Here is a 21,445-nt window from a genome sequence, read left to right as displayed (position 1 = left end):
GGACACCATGTAAAGATAGATGCACCACTACTCACTTATCCCCTGCTGGATATGAAACATCTGGGTGTTCGGTTTCAGGAGGAGGAGTCAGTGTGTAACCTTTGACCTTTGAATCAGAGAAGGCATGTTGAGTGTCAATGAAAAAGACTGGATTCCCATGAAGTCCCCATCTACTTCATTTTTTTTAGCAGTTGTTTTGCTGTGAAGCTCCAGAAATGTTTTGTGGACAACAAAACTTCACCTGAGTTCCCATCAGCATGGGGCTGAGTAGATAATGACTAAATTTCCATCTTTTACCTATTAAGAACATATCTCCAGTGAAGAAGGAATAGCAGGACTTTTTTCTTCAGAATTTGCAAATGAAATACCCTGCGACTTTTAAAGTCATCACAGGAGAAGCAAAGATTGCAGAAAAATAGAAAGAGTGAGTTTTGAATTATGAGTCTTTATTTGTTCTCATGTTAACCGTCGAACATGTGACAAAAAACACAGAAAAGATCCAGTTTGACTTGCTGCAGCAAATTTGACTGTATACATGATAGACAACATTGGCATTGGCAACCAAGGACCATGCCTCCATAATAACTAGGTCATCTTCCACCACAAGCTATAGCCTTCTCCTGGGTGGAGATCACAGACAGTAAATGTAGGTACAGCAGTTACTGAATATTTAAAAAGGCATAGAGATGAAGCAATAAATGACAAAGTAAAGCTGGCGTGGCCAGGCATTAATAACTAATGGGTACCAGTGAGTTATAGGCTGCTGCCGTTGTAATGAAAGTGTCATTGCAAATCAGCAGTTGTCCATGGTTATTATTATTTATGCATAATTGATGCCAGAACCACAAGGAACATGTCTCACCCAGCAAATCCCAACACCTTGGGAACAAAGATGATGGTGTCAACAGAAGAAAAGGTCACAGAGGAGAAAATGCCCCTGGGCGGAGATTTACATTATGAGGGGAGGGCTAGGGCAGGCTCGCATCGTATAACCATGCATACATCTGTATACAGAAGGTTACAACAAACTAGTTACACATGAGACAACTGATCCACTTCACTCCAGGTAGTGGATGCTGCCACGTCATGGTTAGTTGCCATAAAGGTTTAAATATCTATGTCATATACAGTATGTAGTCAAGACAAGTGCTCCTTACATGATTTAGAATACCTCCAAACATATTGAAATAAACATGTACACACATATTGCGCATTAGTTTATTAAAAGCAAAGATTTCTTTTACTGATCTTGCTTAATTAAAGCTAGAGTTGTCTATTCTGCATGTAGCAGCCGTATTTGTCATTCATTCATCTCACTAAATACTCTGAATGTCAGATGCTATATAGCATAACTGTGGTAGGTTGTTTCTAATTTCCAGAAAAGAAAACAGTTGGACTTCATCTTCTGTTATGCTGACAATGTAAAATTCTGCATTCCTAATTTAGATATAATGTTTAGGATTTCAAAAATATCCTGCCTATATTTAAACTGACATACAGAATTCAACCAGCTTTATGACCCTGATATGATAATTTCTTTCTTATTCTGATCACAAAAAGGGCCATTTTATTCATCATTTAATAATGTATACTTTGTGTTTCACATGTGATTAGATGTCATTATATCTTTTAAAATACTAATATGCTGCTAGATAGAAACAATTCTTCAAGTTCTGACCTCTGAATTCAACATCAGCTATAAGTTATTGAGATATTAGTGGACCAATAGACCTTTAATGATGAACAATATCCATCAATTTGTCATAAGCCTCCTCTCAACTGATGGTGCATTCATAGTAACTGGGAAATGTAAACGAGATCAAATTTAAAATTGTAACTGTTAACAAAAACTGTTAAAATCTCAGATGATGTAACCATATCTATATAATTACAATATTAAACGTTATATATCTGCTACTGCTGAAGTTAAAACTCGTTTGATAAAGTTATTCTGTCTTTGCAATGCGGCGACGGTTCGTGAATTTAAAATAATGTCTTTTTCTTGGTGTTCTTGAACGCCTCATGCTTCTCGGCGCTATGTCAGCGTGCAGTGCCCAATGAGAACGCGCAACGAAGCCTTGACGGATGACGTATACAGGAAATGTAAACAGATTTCAAAAGTGGTGTCAATGAACCAATTTTTTTTAGCTTTTATTTCTCGTCCTGAAGCTAATTTTACCGGTCGGAGTTATGCAGACGTGGAGTCTCGTATCTATTTGTGTGTTGCTCGGCGTTGTTGTGAGATGGGGCGTTTCGTTAAATTCATATTCAGGTAGGAAGTGTGTAGCTTAGCGTCAATACGAGGCACCATTCAGAGAATCACAACAGTCTCCTCTACTTCACTAGAGCTAATGTCAGTGTAGCTCACTTGGTTTTCTGACAGGAAGTTGTTTTACACATGTAAGAGAGTTGCTATTAGCAGTTAGCATCCAGCCCCTGGCTCGGGAAGTTGTTCTCGTCCGCCTGTTATGTGTATGTGTGTGTGTGTGTGTGTGTGTGGTTCCCTGCTGCCATTCACTGATGTAGTTTCCCATTCACCAGACTAACAGCTGAAATATTTCCTCCAGGGGCGGGGAGACCTCCCATGTTTGGCGACTATGAAGCCCAGAGGCACTGGCAAGAGGTGACCTACAACCTCCCTGTCCAGGAATGGTCAGTCTGCAGCTTCATTTGTTTACTACCTGAACAAGTTTTTAAGATACCAAGCTTGTGAAGGAAACTGAAAATAATATGAGCTCTTTGGACTGTTCACAGTGACAGTGTGCATTTATAGTCTTGTCTCTAAACACACAAATGTATTTCTGATGCTGAGACCAGACTCTGTTTCAACATACCCACAATACTACAAATATGGGATAAAAAAGATCCAGAAAAGTTAACACTCCACACACTCTTAACCCCTGCAGTATTTCTTGTGTGTATAAGAGGAATATTGTGGTACAAGTATAATCTATTCAACATAAAGCATTAAAGGGATCTATGAGACCATGCAGTCCAGCATGTCGGCCTTAAACCAAAACTGCACCCACTTTAATCAGAATTTGTAGACACTTCCACGGTTGCAAAATAAATATATTAAGGCTGCACGTTATGGTCAAAAAATCACATTGTGATTATTTTTCCAGAGTAATGTGGCTGTGATATGATACACAGTTAGTGGTAATGATAATAAATGATTTTCATTTTTACTGATTTTTTTTAATCATAATTATTATAATGCTGTTTGGTCACATATTTTACCTTTGTCAAAAGATTGCAGCTTCTTGGATATTGCACTTTTTTCTTGATAATATTCATTTGTGCAGCCCTAAAAGATATGTAATATTTGTACTCATGCAGGTACCTTAACACCACTGACAATGACTTGAACTACTGGGGTCTTGACTACCCTCCTCTGACTGCTTACCACAGCCTGATCTGTGCTTATATGTAAGTAGATATCATTATAAATAGTATATTCTCTTCCCCTTTGTATTTTATTCAATATATCCCGTGCATGGGTATTTCAAAAGCAGGCAGTCTTGTCTGTCATTGAATGATTGAAATTAAAGTAAACTTCTATCTGACTCTGGCATCTATAATTTCCTACAGAGCCAAGATAATAAACCCTGAATGGGTGGAGCTCCACAAATCTAGAGGTTATGAAAGTCCAGCGCACAAGTTATTCATGAGAGCTACAGGTACAGTAACCATGAGGAATTAAAGAGAAAAGCTTCTATGATCAACAACCTCGACCTTAGAAAAACAAATAATTTCCTTACCTAGAAAGACATATATGGAATAATATGTTTTTTTGTTCTGTTTCAGTCCTGGTGGCAGATTTGTTGATATACATCCCTGCTGTGGTTTTATACTGTTTGTACCTGACTGATGGATCTGCTAAGAAAAAGGTAACACGCTTGCCAAGTATGCAAAAAACATCTAATAGTTTTTTAAACTAAAGACCGAAATGAGCCACATTTTCCTCTTAGAAAATGAGAACCCACCCTTATGAAAACTGATTACAGCACTGGTCATCCAAACAGGGGAATTATGAAGTCATTATTGCAATATAATATGATGTTATTAAATTTTCCAGGAAGTTGCTACATTTCAGCGGGTATAACTACATTTACAGTACAATCAATTAAGAGGGATGGTTTGTAATATTTTGACTGTGTCTTAAATGAACAAACAGTTAATACAGTGTCTGTATAAAGGCAACACTAGAAAAGGCTATCCCAGCATGCATTGCATTTTGTTCAATGCAGATCTTACTTTGTTTAGATATTTCTTTCATATAACAAAGTCTGCAAAAGTTCATCATGAGATTTGAGTTATATTTACCTTCCAACGACTCTTTTTCTCCAGGTTTCCACTCTGTTCTGCTTCCTTCTGTACCCAGGGTTAATCCTCATCGACTATGGGCATTTCCAGTATCCTTTATGTACAGTTACATTTCTACTATTTATTCACTATGATATCATTATTGTAATATGCTTTGAAGACTGCCTGCGAAATAGTTGAGTCCAAATAGAGTAGTATAAGGTAAATTATAGTTTTTATCTAGTATTTTGTTCTGCTGTTTTCTAAGGTATTTATCACATACCAGCACGTTGAATATTGAACTTAACTCTATCAGATACAATGGAGTGAGTCTGGGTTTTGCCCTGTGGGGAGTTCTGGCTCTCGGTCTGGGCTGGGATTCATTGGGCTCCATGGCCTTTTGCCTGGCTCTCAACTACAAACAGATGGAGCTGTACCATGCTCTGCCATTCTTCTGCTACCTGCTTGGGAAATGTGTCAAACTGGGACCGATGGGGCGAGGGTGAGTCTGTTTGTTTTTGTCTTGTGTTTTCTATGTCTTCCTTACTTTTGGAGGAATTTAGTTAAGTCATGCAGTTGTCTACAGTGGTTCACAAGTGGGAGTTTGGCAGTGCTTGATTTTAGCTCGTCCTTTTTCAAGCAGGAAAAAATGGCAGCCTGGTCACAAACTTACTTTTATTACAGCAGTACAATAATAGTACACTAAAATGTGTTTCTGAAATCATTTGAGGTGAGAAATAGGCAATGAAGAATAGAATCTTAATTCATATTTGATCATCACTGCCTAGTTTGACGGTTTGATCTGAGTCTCTCGGTCAGACCACTGAGGCAGGCATACAGAAAAAGTATAATCTGTAGTTTGAACAGCAAAGCTTCTTGAAAGTTTTACTTTAATCATACGATACAGTCATAGTGATCAGGGAATTGTCTGTGTTTAGGCTTGTTTTTCTTTCAGGAGTTTGTTGTGCACTCAGAAAACGTCATAATTGAGCACAATTTAATCCTTTAGGTTGAACACTGCCAGAAAAAATATTACGTATTTAAGCTGATAAGAACCATCACATTCCTCAATAACCGAAACGTATTTTAAATGCTGCTGAAATGTGTTGCACTTTGTTGCACTACAACATCAAAACACAACAAAAATTTATTAAATACAAGTTAACAAATACAATTTATCAAAGCAATATTCAACGTAACAAATAATCATTAGGAAATGTGCCTGATAACGATATTTTCATTGGGTGAATGCAGTTGCATAGCAAATGCATAAATACCTCTTAGACTCAGCAATGTTGTGAACATCAACAATGCATTTTTTTATAAAGCAAGGAAAAAATTCAGTTAAAAGTATGTCAATATGTACATTAAATGTATACATTATTAAAATAATAATAATAAGATTAACTTAATTAAGATTAAGTATTTCTGGTGCCGACTAGCAGGAGGGGGTAGCCACGTTTAATCAACTAATCACACACATCCCCACTTTCTTATAATTAATAAAGATAGGAAATCAATATGAATATAATATAATATGAACAAAGCGAACACTAGTGTAGTTTTGGCAAACATTATTTTTATTTTTGTCTATGAAGTCATGACTATTGAACCGCGTATTGTTTTAGTTATATTGTTTTGGCTGAGTGCTCAAAGCAGATATGTAATGTCAGTCTATAAGAGAGCCGTGTCCTCAGGAGAGCTGCAGAATGACTGAGGTAATCAGATTGGATGCTGTTACTAGTGTGTCCAGTGTCTGTTTATCTAGTAACAATGTACCAAGGGCATTTAGTAGCAAATGGAGAGCTGGATTAGAAGGGCCGGGGGGAAGATATGTCCAGATGACACTCTCGCCATGCCCAAACTCCTCAGCTATGCTGTGTGTGCAACTTAACCAGCAGCTTCACAGTTACAGCTGACAAGATAGGCTGACCTACACAGAAGACTTTCAGCTGATGCATGGCTTTCACTGCATTCCTCAACACAAGGGTCAAATCCCAAACTTAGGAACTGCAGACAGTATGTACTAATTGTTTGAGGAATAGCAGTAGACTTAGACAAACGTATGCAAATCTCAATGTTTGTATTTTTTTTTTCAAATTATGGTTACAAAATATTTGAATTTTGTCAGCAATAGCCTATTTTTTACATTATTTGTGGTATATCTGTTCCTCCAGAACTCTGTAATGATGCCTGTCTCTCTGTGTGACCCTCTCTTCATGTAGGTTTTTCCTGTTGGTGAGAATTGCCTCAACTGTGTTGGTGACTTTTGCCCTCTGCTGGCTGCCCTTCCTGTCTGACCCCAGTCAGGCCTTGCAGGTGGTCAGGAGGATCTTTCCCGTGGCTCGTGGTCTGTTTGAGGTAGAGTTCACTTTCTCAAATGATAAAGTCACCCTGAAAACCACATCTAAGAAAGCTCGATCTCACGACTTTCAGTCTTATCAAGAAAACATTTGTACTCTTGTCCTCCTGGCATCTAAGAATAGCGGCTCTACACACACAATCCCAAACATTCAAAGAAAACAGTGGAAGAAGATAATATGTCTGGACAGATCATGAAATCAGTCCAAGCTCAACAAATAGGCTTAGTAATGTTGAATTGGATGATCCATACAGGTCACATTTACCTGTTACTTTCCCCTGATGTGCTGCAGAAGTTAACGTTCTCACTTCCCCTTCTAGTCGTAAGTATGTGTATCCCAGTGAACTTTCAGAAAATTCATGAAGACATGTCACTGAAAGTACCACCAATAGCATGAAATTATGCTCAACTCAATACGCCTAAGGGATTGTTCGTGACTTCCAAAATAAATGATATGTTATGCCATTTTACTTCATGTTATAAGTCAACAGAGATGCTGTTATGTGTCTGTTTACCCTAGAGCCTGGTGCTATGTTGGGTATCAAGAATTTCATATCAGCTTGACTATGGTTTGTGGTTGCTCTAGGCAGGGAACACTGTGGGATCTTGATCTCTAAATGTAATGCAAGAAAGTCAGTAGTTATACTCGGTCATTCAATTTTTATTTATTTGTTTCTGGTAATATATTTTGATGATAGGTTGGCTTTATTGGACAAAAATGCATACACATACAAGGAATTTGAGTTACATCTTCAAAAACTGGATTGTAAAAGCAGGCATCAAATTTAGGGACCGTAGAGAAATGATTAGAGGGGGAGTAGTGTGACAAAATGTGAATAAATCAAAACACTCTTTATTTGTTTTTACTAAAGGGTGATTATTCTGACTTTTCTGGGAAATGAGGGTCTTTTATTTTTTCCTCACCCAATGTTCACTTATTTCTGGTAGTATTAATAATTGTTTATTTATTAGCCTTTTATTTATAAATGGCTGTACTATTTTCTCAAGCCCGACTGATATATCAGTTGGCAGATATTTTGCGACCGGTATTGGTTTCACAGATATATTCGTATCGGCGTGTGATTTATTTATTTATTATATTTATTTTTTTACAGAACATAATGCAGAAAAAGATGCCTTGGTAATGTATAGTTATGAATAAAGATAAATAAAGTTAAGGTTACACTTTCAGTGCATTGTTGTCATTGTAGACAATAACGGTTACTGTTAAACTATAAAATGTCCTGCCTCTGTTACAGATCTTTCTGATAAGTATTTTAAAACCATATCTCAGGGATCATGAGAAAAATGTGTGTAAATCGGTTTATATATCGATGTCGGACTTTTTTTTCCAAATAATATGAGTATCAGCGAGTTTTGGTCGGGCTCTGGTAATTTCACCCTTTCCTCATGTTTACCGTAAATGTATTATTTTGAGATATGGGGTTTAGGGTAAAGAGAGGATCCAAGGACGGCTTTAATAAACGCTGGGGATTCAGCCGCCTTCTCACCCCAATAACTTTCACACAGTCCCTTAGGGCTCACAATCAACACTGGCCTCCTGATATGAGCTTATTACACAATATTAGATCGTTCCAGTTCAGTTTTCTCAATTTAGCTCATTTTAGTGTCCGTATCGATGTAAATGAAAATCCAAAGAAGTGGTGTCTTTATTTTCCTTGCTTCTGTGTTAATGTCTTTTGAAAGAGCATGTTGTTGTGAGACACAACACAGAGAGGGGTTATACTAAGTTGTAATCCAGTTGAAGAGACTCGTTTGTTCCTCCTTTTCAGGATGAGTCATTTTACCAATTTACAGCACAAAGCTGACCAGTGCTTTTATGAAAGTCATACCCAACCATTGTGGCACTCGTGCCCTACACACTGGTCCACACTCTCAGCATGGTGAACATCTTTCCACCCTGCAGTGCTTAGCTGCATGGAAATGGATACCCAGCAGGATCAAAGAAAAACAGTGGAATAAAATGGTGAAAGGTCAGCAGATCAGTGTCACTCTATCTCGCAGAGGCGTCTTAGTTCGCGATGTACAGTAGGAGGATATAGATAAATCTAACTAATTTATGGCCCGGGTGTTTTCAGCACTTCATAGCACTGTCATGTTGTAGCCGTATGGACTGATGAGTGGGGCCAACGCTACACTTAAAGGCGTATCAGAGCACATCCGACAACTGTTACTGCCTGCTACAGACTTCATCTTTGGAAAGCATATCAGTGTGACTGTTTCATAGCAGACACACACGCACATATTTTATGCTGTGGTCAGCTCAGAGAGAAATGGAGGCACAAGAATACAATATTAAAAGACCAGTGTGTAGGATTTAGTGGCCCTCCCGTACAGTTTCGGGAAAAAAAAGCAAAAGGTACTCTCTTGGTTCAGTGTTTGGTTTGTCCATTCAGGGCTACTGTAGAAACATAGTGGGTGCAACATGGCGGGTTTGGTGGAAGTGGACTCACTCCCTGTGTAGACATAAAAGGCTCATTCCAACAAAAACACAAAGTTTCTTAGTTTCAGTTTCAGGTGAAAAAATAATAATGAATATTATATTCAATTTCTGCCAATAGAGCCACTTAAATTCTACACACTGCACCTTTAATTGTTGAGTCTCATCCCCAGATTGTCAAATACTTACGTTTTTGGTTGGCAGGTCAGGTAGGACACAAAAAAGCATCAGTATTTGACAATCTAGGGATGAGACTCAACAATCAACTGTCTTTCTCCAGGAAGTTACATTTTGCTGATTTGATTTTAAACGAAAGCGACAGTGAACTGTGAGAAAGAGTAGACAGAAGCCAGTCGGCAGTGTTGAAAGCTGTCATGGGTTTCTGCGCGTGACTGACAGCTCAGAGGCAAAGGTTCGCAGCTCTCATTTCTGAACCCCTGTCTTGTCCTGGTCCCCAAGGTGGCACCCACCACAAGGTGTCATGGATGTGAGAAGTAATTGAAAATTCTACTAGGGGAGCAGATGGCAGCAGGCGCTGTGGCAGTATTTGTTCAACGAAATGATGCAAACATAATACACAGGGTGTGAGAGACACTATACTCCCCTGTGACGACAGCGTGAGAGGCTGCCGGGGCGACTCGTCCTGAACTAATTGTGAAATTGTGCACGTAAGCAGAAGCTTTGGACAAGGGGACAGGGGTGAGAGGGGGTGGTGGGGAAGAAGAGGGCCGGTGACTGGTGGTCGTGGCAACTTCTGGGCGGGAGCAGTTGTAAGTTTACCCACTGAGCTGCATTCTGGCGTCTCACGTTGCTGCCTGCTCACAAAAATGGCACCAAATGCTTCTCCCTGTGAAATTCCATGCTAGCTTATAGGTGAAGGAGCCGCACTGCTCTCGCCCCCTTACATATGCCGATGGGACCCCCTCCCCTTGTTCATGTGTTGCCTTCAGGCGGGGACCAGGAACATTCCCGTAGCTGTTATTTGGAGCGGGGAGGAAAGAGAGCAAAGAGGCTGAGACAACACAACGCTGGACGGCCCAGTGCTGCTGACTAGGCTGCCATTAAGATCCACACAGCTGTGCTGTGAGCAGCTGTAGCAGGAGAGAGAGGAGGCCAGAAATAGTTTTTCTAGACAGGGCCACACACTGAAACCATTCAAGCTGGAATCATAAAGCTGATCTAGGCATGCTGTCTCTGTGTCTGTGATATCATGGTGCACGGTGGCGGCTCGGCCTCAATATCATCTGATCCCTGCACAACTGCTTAAGCACTTAAATCAACTGAATCTCCCAGCAACGCCCTCCTCATCTCTCATAAACCGCAAGTACTTTTAGGCTGGTATTAAAGGTTGTAACATATCTTCCACATCATTCACAAAACTTAAAGATCTGATTTTACGGGTTATTTATAAAAACAATTAAAGAATGATGCAGTCTCTAATACAGAGAAAAAATGTTTTTTTTTATCAGAGCTGAAATAAAGAATTTACCAGTTCACAGGCTGCAAGTAGTTTATTTTAAAATGTGTAAAATATGCCAATTACAATTTCTCAGAGCCTAAGGTGACGTCGTTAAATTTCTTCTTTTGTCCAACCAACAGTCACCCAAAGACTCTTCATTTACTACCATTAATGGCAAAGAAAAGCAGCAAATCCTCACATTTAACAAGCTGGAACCAGCAAATATTTGCCATTTTTGCTTGAAACTAAAACAGTTATTGTTGATTATCAAAATAGATGGCAATTCATTTTCTTTAATACCACTAATTGATTATTATTCTCTGTTTTCAGTAATTTTGACTATAGGAAATGTTTTCACTATTTTATTTTATTTTCATTTTATAAGCAAATCAGTTAATCAATTAAGAAAATAACTGGAAGATTAATTGATAATGAAAAGCAGTCCTAGAAATTAGTTTAGTAAAATAGTTTACATTTTTTTGCTTAAAATAATACTATAGAGAATAGTTATATATTGTATATTATATATTGATATTCTGTATTTGTCAGCAGGGCTCTGTGGTTGGTCTGTATCTGCTGCTTATGCAAAAACTACTCTGCCTCGACTCTTGACCTTTTGTCCTCAAGTTTACGAATAAGTCCCATGCTTTTCCTGGCAGGGGAGTAAATTTATGATGGAGGGTTACATACAAATGTCCCTCTGGAATGCCCCCGGGGAATTTTTATTGCACTTTCAGTGGGGAAATAATTACTTACAGCAATGCCACTTATTTGCTTTCTCTTCATAATGGAATTCTGTTATTTTATTACACTGGCATCAAAGTGTTGTTTTTGTGTTTTCAAATGACATAATTTCTTGTTAAAGCAAGTTTGTGTGTGTGTGTGTGTGTGTGTGTGTGTGTGTGTGTGTGTGTGTGTGTGTGTGTGTGTGTGTGTGTGTGTGTGTGTGTGTGTGGACAGGATAAGGTGGCCAACACATGGTGCAGCTTGAACATCCTGATAAAGATCAGATCCATTCTGTCCAGTGACTCCCAGATCTACCTCAGGTAATCCCTTTTTTTCCCTCATCTATCTTTCATCTCTCTTTTTCTCTGTCTGTCTCTCTGTCTGTCTGTCTTTCTTTGACTCCCCTCCCTCTTGCCTCTTGTTTTCACTTCTTCGTTTCCTGGGAAAGCAGAGCTTACCCAAGGAAATGATGACAGTGATCCTGTGGGGTGGAAACCAGATCATCCCGTCAGGAAACATCTTGTGAGGAACATTTGAATGTGAAGTCACAGCTGTCTTTGGAAGTGTGGTGACAAGAGGCTGGATTGCCCAAGGAGCTATTGCAGTGTGTCATATAAGAATAAATAGATTACCATTCCCACTCAATAGATTACTTTTTTTTGGGCTGATGAGTAAAGAAAATCTACCAACCTGCATATTTTACCAGCATTTGGCTGATGGGCTGGTGCTAATTTTGTGGCCTGTATACAGAGATGGAAGCATTGTAACCCGATTTCCTTTTCAAAAATGATATCGATATATGTACTTTAATGGATGATGTGATACAATGAAGACAATTAATCGTGCTTGCGGCGGAGATGACGTAATAAACACTTGAGATTCTCTGCCCCCTGGCCCGCGCAGAACCCCAAGAAGTATTCGGAAGTTACTTTGACCAAAAGCTGAGAACCTGTTCGATCACAGTGAGAAGAAGTCGATGCAACAGTTGTGTCATGGTGGAGCCTGCTTAAATAACCCAGCACGCTAAATTTAGGGGTCTTATGTCCGCAGCATGGACACGTTTCTGCCAGACTGCTAAGTCCAGGGATCAAGTTGGACTTCTTTGACTGTAGTGCATTTCCAACAAATGAAAAACACTCTTGTCTTTTTGGCACAGGGAGCGGATTGCTAAATGCTCTGGTGTGGTGTGGGTGTACTGTGTACATAGAATGAATCAGCTGTGAAAAGTGATCCATGTCCTTCCGGACCGCAAAACCCTGCCCTGCACATAACACACGCATAACACACTCGCTTTCATACACACACTAAATACCCACTTACTGGTCCTTTTATTACTTCTGTCTATCTACCACCATCATTATCTCCATCTATCTGTGTGTGTCTGTCTGTGTCGTAGCACCAACACATTGTTGCCCTCACGCATTGAGCTAACTCGCTGCCCGACCTCTCAGCACATTCACACTGACACTTAGTCACTCTCTTCCGGTGCCTCCACCCCCAGCAGGTGACAATTGAAGGGTTAAACTAATGCCTGCTAACCCTGAGAAGGGGCCAGTATTTGGTTTTTGGTCCCACATAGCAGAGGTCTTAGTTTGCGGAGCAGGCGGTGTCTAAAAAAACAGACCCACAGCTTTTGGTTTTACATTTGATTGTTTCACATCAATATCAGCTCATCTTGCGCCACTGATGCAAAACAAATCTGGGGTTGTTATCAGTTCGTACATGAAGCCATATCAACACAACAGAAAAATGAGCGCCTGGAATTATGTGCAAATGCATTTATTCATATTGATTCTAAATTGATTTCATACTCTACATTTCGTCTGCTGTATAATTATTTTTTCCTTCATGTCCCAGTGGAGATTTTTTATTGTTTTGTGCATTAACTGTTTTTGGTGTTGAATCTGACTGCTCACTTGTATTGTTTACAGTACTGCCTGCACTCTCCTGGCGGTCCTACCGTCCTCTGTCAGACTCCTGACGAAGCCCACCTTCTGGCAGTTTAAACTGGCCTTGGTAAGTGCATCCAAAACAATAGCAAGCCGAATCTACAGATCTTCCCCTTAGAGAAAGATTAGGTCTGTTTTGTAACCCATCACATGTAGGCTCAAATATCAGTAATTTAATTATTTTAATTTGTTTAGAATTTCACTGTCTTGTCTTTGATATTGTCAGATAGTTTAAAGCTGCAATGATAAATCAGTTAACTACTAAATTAACCACCAACAGTTTGATAATCAATTTATCGGTTTGAGTAATTTTTGGAGGGAAAAAAAGTCAAAATTGTCTGATTTCATCCTCTTAAATAAGAATATTTACTGGTTTCTTTACTCCTCTATGACAGTAAAATGAATATCTTTGGCTTGTGGATAAAACAAGACATTTTAGGATGTCATCTTTGGTTTTGGGAAACACTAATCAACATTTTTCTCATTTTTTAAACATTGCATAGAAAACAAACTAATCGATTATTCTACAAACTACAGTAATTACAATGTGTACACTATTGAGACATCCTTTCATACATTAGTATTTTTCTCACTGTCTTTATTAAAAATGATTCTATCCAGTATTGATTTTCAGTTACAGTAATACTAATAATTTCAATGTCACTTTTAGGCTAATTCATCTCTGGCGTTTTTCCTCTTCTCCTATCAAGTCCACGAGAAGTCCATCCTCTTGGCTGCTTTGTAAGTACCGAGGTAATAGCAGTAACTTCTCCAGGTTTTGTCCCAACTTGTGACCGCCGTGACGGTGCTTTTTCTATCTTCTAGTGACATCTCAAATATTCATGAGTATAGATTTAATTTCTGCCCACAAAGGGAGCTGTTCGTCTGATCTCAGTTTATGTCCTGCGGATTGTTAATGAGTTGAATACATGAGCACTCTGTAAAAGTGACATCATCCTCCTGCTGTGCTCCCAGAGTTGCAGAGGAACAATCTATTTAAGTACAGACTTGCTAACTGAGGAGTTATTCACCTCTGTCATCACACTCTATTGTCATGATATGTGCTGTGCTGTGTGTCAGGGTCATATTTAACAGAGTGAATGCAGCACTTGCATACATGACGGGGCTTGTATGGCTGCTGGAAAACCTTAAAATGCTTAGATTTTAATGTGTTTGTTCAAGGTATGAAAAGTTCTTGGATTTTGGCTTGAAAATGCCTTAAATTAGAACAGCATTACTTTCATAAATAAATTGTGTTATACTGACTGAGCCAGGGTATATATGATGCCAAGTCTACTTACAGAAAGGTGACACTTTTTAAAACATGAAACTTTTTTGTGTGTTTCTTCTATTTGTCACCTTTCTGTAGAATGCTATCACAAAACATAATTTGGTTGTTTATAACACCATAACATCTGATTAATCTGATGAAGTGAATAATCATTTTGAGTGTATGTATAGAAATATGTAATTTACCACAGAAGTAAGTTGCATGAAAACCTTGAAAATGCACCTCGGATTTGACAATGAACAAGCTGAAGGAACCCAGACCTGAACTTAAAGACGTCCGTGTGTGTGTGTGTGTGATTCATTACCATTTACCTCCATATGTATAAGTGGCGGCTGTAGGAGGAGAGCGAAGTCTGGCACAGATTTGACAGCGAGGGATTTGGTTCCTAGATCTGGGCTCATCTATTAATCTAGATTAGGGTAGATTGTTGCTTTATTAACTATTGAGTTATATCTCCCACCTGTCCCCCTGAATCAATCAGTAATGCATGTCCAGGGATTAGGAAAGAATGGCAGGCAGCAGCTCGGGGCGTTGTTTGCGCAGGATCAATTATTGGGCTGTAACAGGATCGCCAAAGAGCACTGCCTGTAATTATGGGCTCAGGGACCGATGGAAAGTGCCCCCCTCGGAGCACAGTGTGCAACTAGCGCCAGCTAGCAATGACGCAGGCAACTAGGTTCATCGAATAAGAGGCTTTCACTACACAGAAACACAAATGTGCCATGACGTCATCATTTTAACACTGTGACTTCTTGGCAAAACATTTTCAGGTCTTTTAATGATGAAATTGAATACTTACTTCAAGTTGGATTTTTAAGCACAGTTATTGAAGGTTTTACTGTACCATACCATACGTCCGAGTGCATTCACAGTCAAAGGAATATACTGGTATAAATTAATGTGTTACAACAAACACTTGACTGCCTTGAGAGAGACGGTCATAATCAATTAATGTGGACATAATATGGGGTGAGTTCCTTTAATGTGATACACGCATGATATCAGTTCACATTAAGCTCTGACTGAACATGGCCTCACTTCCTGTCTTATTGTAAAATAATATTTAATGGTACTTACTGTTGAGTGTGCTTAACACTGAGTATATTGAACTTTGATCTTTTCCAGGCCTGTCTGCCTCCTACTGAATGACCTCCCCTTGGTGGCTATTTATTTCCTGCAGGTCTCTACATTCAGGTAAGACCATGTGCCTTTACTGATGGTTATGTTTTTTTTTTCCTTAAATACTCATCAATAGTGCATCTTTTACTTCTTACAAAACCTGCCTTATATGTTGGACATAAAACACAAAAGTTCGAGAGTTCTCAATCACATACACTCTACGCTATGGTTAGCAGAATTAAGATAGATAGATATTGCTTTATAACTGACATTACTGAGTCAGTTCACTGATTTTATCTACCTGTGCTACTGTTTCCTCTTGAAAAACATAAATGAGTGAGATGTCCAAGTGGCTTAAATGCCATGTACCACATAAATCTAGTGGCCAGATTTTGAATCTGGAATTTTATAATCACCTATTTTTATTTCTTTCTCTGTCTCACCATTGTTAACTATCAAATGAGAAGCAGCCGTAGAAATAATCCTAAAAAGCTAAATGGATCTGCGATACGGGTCGAGCTGAGGACCATGAATGGAAAAGACAAGTAGTGCTGCGAATGCTGTGTCTAACTTTCACCAGCTGTTGTTAAATTCTTCCGGCAGCACTAATTGTTGTGCGTGTGGTTTAGTATAAGGATATCTGGGGATTACATGGCATAGTCTGCATGCCTGCTGTCTAAGTGTGCGTTGTGTAGGGACAGGAGGTCATTCTGTAGCTGCCTCTCAGTACAGTCTAACATCACATTATCTGCATCCTCTACAGGCTCTGCCATTTTAAAAAATACATCTTTTGTTAGCATAATTGGCTGAATGGATGCTCAACCATAGCAATTTTAAGAGGACAGAATGCAGCCAGTCTGTTTAAATTGACCAAGTATGTATTTCCAAATTGTTCAACATTTATCTGCTGAATGGGGCTTTTTTGTTGGAGTAAAAATCAGAATGAGTGGTTTGTTGGGAGCGGATAGGTTTTTACAAGCTGGGGTGACGTGCGATTTACTATGAGTCAACTGTTGTTCTTGTCCATGGCCCTCTGCTAAACTAAGATAAGCTTGGCATGAATGTCAGAGCCATCTCTCCTCAGGGGACAGACTGCTTGTGCAGGCCTGCTGGATAAAAGCTATGTTGTCTACTGTTGCTCTATTCTCAATTTCTGATATACATATATATATAAATCCCATTTTCCTTATTCCATTGTAAAAGTCTGTATCAGAGCTCCAGCTGCAACTCTTTCTGACTCTGTTTAGAGTCAATTACGTTGCTGTCCTTTGTGTTATTGTAAATGCTCCAGACATCAGCAAAAATCTCCAAATTGTGAACTGTAAGTGCTCCATTGTTCTTATCCTTGTCCCTCTGTGCAGCATGGTGCCTCTGTTACTAAAGGATGGTCTGCTGGTGCCCTACGTTGTGACCTCGCTGGCCTTCCTCTTCTTCAGCGTCTTTCTACTGTCTGCACTGGAGCACTGTTCAGAGAAGAGCTGCGACTGGGAGCCTATCGCAAGCTGCTATTCTGCCTACCCAAACTGGACCTGGCCTGTATTGTAAGATGGAAGGTCAGTGGGGTCAAAGTCCTGGTGCAATGATGAACAGTATTATAGTCATCACTGATTTTAGTGGGTTTGTACTGTCTATGTTACAACCAGGTTACATTTGGTTGTTAAGTTAATCAAGGTGTTAGATGTTAGAAGTTACATATAACTGTTTTAGGGGCATTTTGCTATTTAGAGTCCTAAAAATTCCAAAGCGCCAGTATTTGACGAGTAACAAGATGACTTATCACAGATCTGGTTGTAGCTAGGACTTCTTAAACAGCTTCTTTCAGCTTTTTGTACACAGATAGTAATAATAATGGTCCAAAATGATCTGAATTGCATATTTTTTTTAATTGAAAAACCTAACACCAATATGTGTAATAAGTGTTTTCTCTAGTCAAACCTGGTTATATGTAACTTTATATCTACAAAAGTTGACTTTTCTTTATTCTTTTTATTTAGTCTGGTTTTGATCATCTTTTGACCTGAAAATCTTCAACTCAGTCCTTATGGAGTATGTGTGGACTGACGAGGGAACATTTTTACCGTATCACAAACTAGGATGAGAAATAATGAATGGATTTCTTAGGAATTTAGCCTATTAAAATGACTTAATCGACAATCATAGATGGGCACATATACATTAAAAAGTCTTCGTTACAATTACAAATACTTGCTTATCAAGTATATATATAAAAAATACAAAATACTGGTATGAGAAAAATATTAAATTGCAATACAAGTAACTGATATTATTACATTTTAGCCATTTAGCAGCCTCAGTGTGGGCAGTTGTTGAATAGTGACAGACAGGAGCTCTGCAATTATAATGAGGTCTTTATTGTATGTTATTCAATTTATCATTAAAGTAACTTGGTGTTTACATTATGTTATTTTAACTCTTAATGTAGCCTACTCTTTTTTTGCATCGAAGAAAAATCATGTCATTGTTAAAACAGTTTTCTAATGGAAAAATGTCCAACATATTTCATATATGATTATTGATTAACGATAATCAATTGAAAAAGGCAGCCGCCTATCAATTAAAGAAATTGCTTAAAATTAGCATCTCCAGTCAAAACAATATCAAATAATACACTTAGGAAGTGCAGATGTGATGTCATGGTTTATATCAGTTACATGCTGCAGGTCAAGCTGTGTTGAGATTTGTACAGCAGGCAGTAGCTTTTATCTTTGTGGTTGCAGCTCTAATTGGTTGCTAATGACAATAAGGTCAATAAAATAAAGGTCATGCAGATTACCTAATGCTTATTAAGACAGGTAGGGAAGGAGGTTTTATATGTCTTCATCCTTGTTTTCAACAGATTGTGCACATAGGGTTAATTTAAAGCCACCATGTGTAGAATTTAAATTTCATTATAGCATTTTTCAAATTATTCTAATGCAGTGAGCTTTTGTCTGTGGAGACATGAGATAATCCCAGTAAAAACTCATATCAGCCCATTCCTATCATTGTTACAGGATCAGTTGTGGCCTCAGTTCCTCTTTACCACAGTGTATTTTGGATATGGCCATTAGGAGGTGCCAAAATTAAAAAAATGTCCAATCTGAGACAAAGGGGCTTTAAATTTAAAGCATGGCGTCTTGTTGTTTCTGACGTTCATTGAACCGAAAACAAAGTAGTGTGAGTGATATCGCTGCTTGATTAAGTCAATAGTTCATGTCTGCTCTTGTACATGGGGGGAGGAGGATGTACAGCTGATGCATTTGTAATAAGAAGGGTGCTGATTTCAGGATCCCAGGTGGCCTGTACTTTGAAAGTGGCACTAGACCCAAATTGCAAGCGTGTGAGAAGATATACCCAACTGTATAAATAAAGATCATGTGCCGCTGTAAGCTGTGTAAGCTGTCCGGGGATGAAAGCCACTGCCAGCCAAAGAATTATTTATCACTTATTTAAGTTTCCACAGCGTCTGAAGTGGCTGCACTGCCAGCCCCTTAGCGACAGGGGCACCGGTAGGGTGTCAGAGATTAAGAGGAGGTGTCTTTTTATAGCACATGTCATTAACACAGGTTTGCCTAGATATATTTATTTACACAAGCAGCATAAATAGCGAGCCCCAATGAAGGCGATAAGGTTTCATGGGTTTGGGGTGGCGGGGAGGGTGTGGGCAGGAGGTGTTTCCTCCATCTTACTCACTGACTTGTCTCTGGGTCATAAAGTCCAAATAGACACATGAATGATCTCACTCTCACCAACAGTTTTGTTTGCAACTCTGTAACACGGCAAAAAGTAGTTATGTGGGACTTAATTCAGGATGGCTGTTCTGCAGAATCATCATTTCTTTATAGCAGCTCTAAATGACCAATTTGATGGAAGTCATCCAGTGATAAATATCTAATCTGATTTGAGAGCTCTTTCAAATTAAATCATTCATTGGTTTGATATTATAGTTGCACTTAAAATTAGAAGAAAAGCTAACAGTTTGTTCTTAGCCTGAGGTGCCCAGTCTTTTCATTATTTTATGAGGAACAGTTTCTGGTATGGAATATCAATTCAGTCATTGCAAAAAGGCAGTTAGGCCGTATTTCTGCATTTAAAGAGACTTGGGTATCCTAAATTTTCAGCTCCAATAGTAGTTCAGATACTTAAAATGCTGGATCCTGGGCTTGAACTCATACAGCGTTATAACATCTTTCTTTAGACCCTCCCCGTATTGTGAACTCCCACATCTTCTAAACCCCACAGCTCAATCTGAAAGACAGGATTTGTTTTTTCAAAAATATTCTGTCTCCAAGCCCAAACTGAAAAAATAATCTCGACTCCCAACCACCTCGCATGGTATTCATCATGGAAATGGCATGCATGAGAGACAGAGGTTACGATCTCCTTCCCATATATGATCACGTGACTGAGGTTCCATACTTGATCACACGATGATCACTTGAACCATCTCCATGACAAACTCAATTTTTGTGTTTAAAAATTAAGGTGACCTTGGGTTAAACCTTTTATGATTAAAAACACTTTGAAGCTACCTAAATCAACAATTACCAGACTCATCTAAGTTGTCATAAATACAAAATTCCTCTTTACCTCCAGCAATCGATATAAATTAATTAAAGTTTAAAGTTTTGATTTTACCAGCTGTTCATATTTACTGTTATAATATGTTTGATAATGATTACTTTATTCTTAATGATTTCAATATGATGATGATTGTTTCATTTCAATTATAAAAAGATTTTTAAATGAGTGATTGCGTGGATGAAACACCAGATGATGTTCGAGCCAATTTAAGGATTAAGTATTAAGTATTTTCCAAACTTTCTAGTAGCACCTGACTGCAGCTATTTCACCTCAGCCTGAGGTTCTTAAGTCTTTAAGCATTTCATTTTGAACTCAACAGACTAAATGACTCGTGTCCCTGTTCTTTTTTCAATCAATTTCATATCCCCTCTGTCTCTGCTTGTCTGCGTTACAGTTCTACATCAGCGTCATAGCCATGGCAGGTCTGAGTGTCGCGAGTGTCGCTCTGGTTCCTCCTCCACATCTACCTGACTTGTTTCCTGTGTTGGTGTCTACTACTGCTTTCCTGCACTTCTTTGGAACATTTGTATATTTCAACATTGTTCAGTTCAGCGGGCCACCGAGCAGAAAGAGCCAGAAGAAGAAGAACTGAATGATGTCAAAGGGGAGTGATCCACACTGTCTGCTCTGAATGTGCATGAAGGCTATCACTCGTGCCATCATGTCCCAAGTGCAAATAGAACAGATGTACAACTGCAACGATTAATTGATTGAAAGAAAATCAATTGGCAACTGTTTTGAAAAATAATTTATCGTTTAGTCAATTTTGGTGACGGTTCCAGCTGCTTAAATATGACAGTTCCCTGCTTTTTCCCTGCTTTTCTTGCATTGCAGTAAATTGTAATTCTTCAGTTTTTTGTTGGTTGCAGCTCTACATAAATGCGTATAAAGGGCTGAAAAATCAACATACTACGAAATGGCAACTCAGAGGAGCTGTGACATTTAGTGAAAGCAAAGGGTAGTGATATTTCGGAAGTTTGGACCAAATAAATTAAATGAAATTGTCCTCTCCTATACAAAAATTCAATAAAAAAAGCTCAATTTAGCCTTTACTTGACGGGAAAGATATCTACTTTTTATGTGGATGTCCACTCAGTGTTGATGGTAAATGTAGTCAATTGAAGCAATAAATTCCTCAGCGCATGCTATATTGACAGAGAAAACATTTTTCTGCTGCAAAAGCTGTTCT

The 21,445-nt window shown here is 38.7% G+C and overlaps 1 protein-coding gene across 1 annotated transcript; it reads left to right on the top strand.

Moving 5' to 3' along the window:
* Positions 1-2,133: 2,133 nt before the first annotated feature.
* On the top strand, positions 2,134-20,928 carry alg6 (ALG6 alpha-1,3-glucosyltransferase). Its single transcript, XM_073476650.1, is given in 15 exon segments — positions 2,134-2,272; positions 2,568-2,652; positions 3,340-3,429; positions 3,592-3,680; positions 3,808-3,890; positions 4,351-4,415; positions 4,622-4,807; positions 6,531-6,666; positions 11,548-11,633; positions 13,245-13,329; positions 13,933-14,003; positions 15,679-15,747; positions 17,034-17,143; positions 17,146-17,225; positions 20,651-20,928. Coding segments are annotated over 15 exon segments (1,515 nt in total). The 5' UTR covers positions 2,134-2,190; the 3' UTR covers positions 20,849-20,928.
* The last annotated feature ends 517 nt before the right edge of the window (positions 20,929-21,445 follow it).

This window comes from Pagrus major, chromosome 11 (assembly GCF_040436345.1).
Source record: "Pagrus major chromosome 11, Pma_NU_1.0".
NCBI classification, from domain to species: domain Eukaryota; kingdom Metazoa; phylum Chordata; class Actinopteri; order Spariformes; family Sparidae; genus Pagrus; species Pagrus major.
Note: the sequence above shows the minus strand (reverse complement) of the source record. Positions and strands in the feature narration are given on the sequence as shown.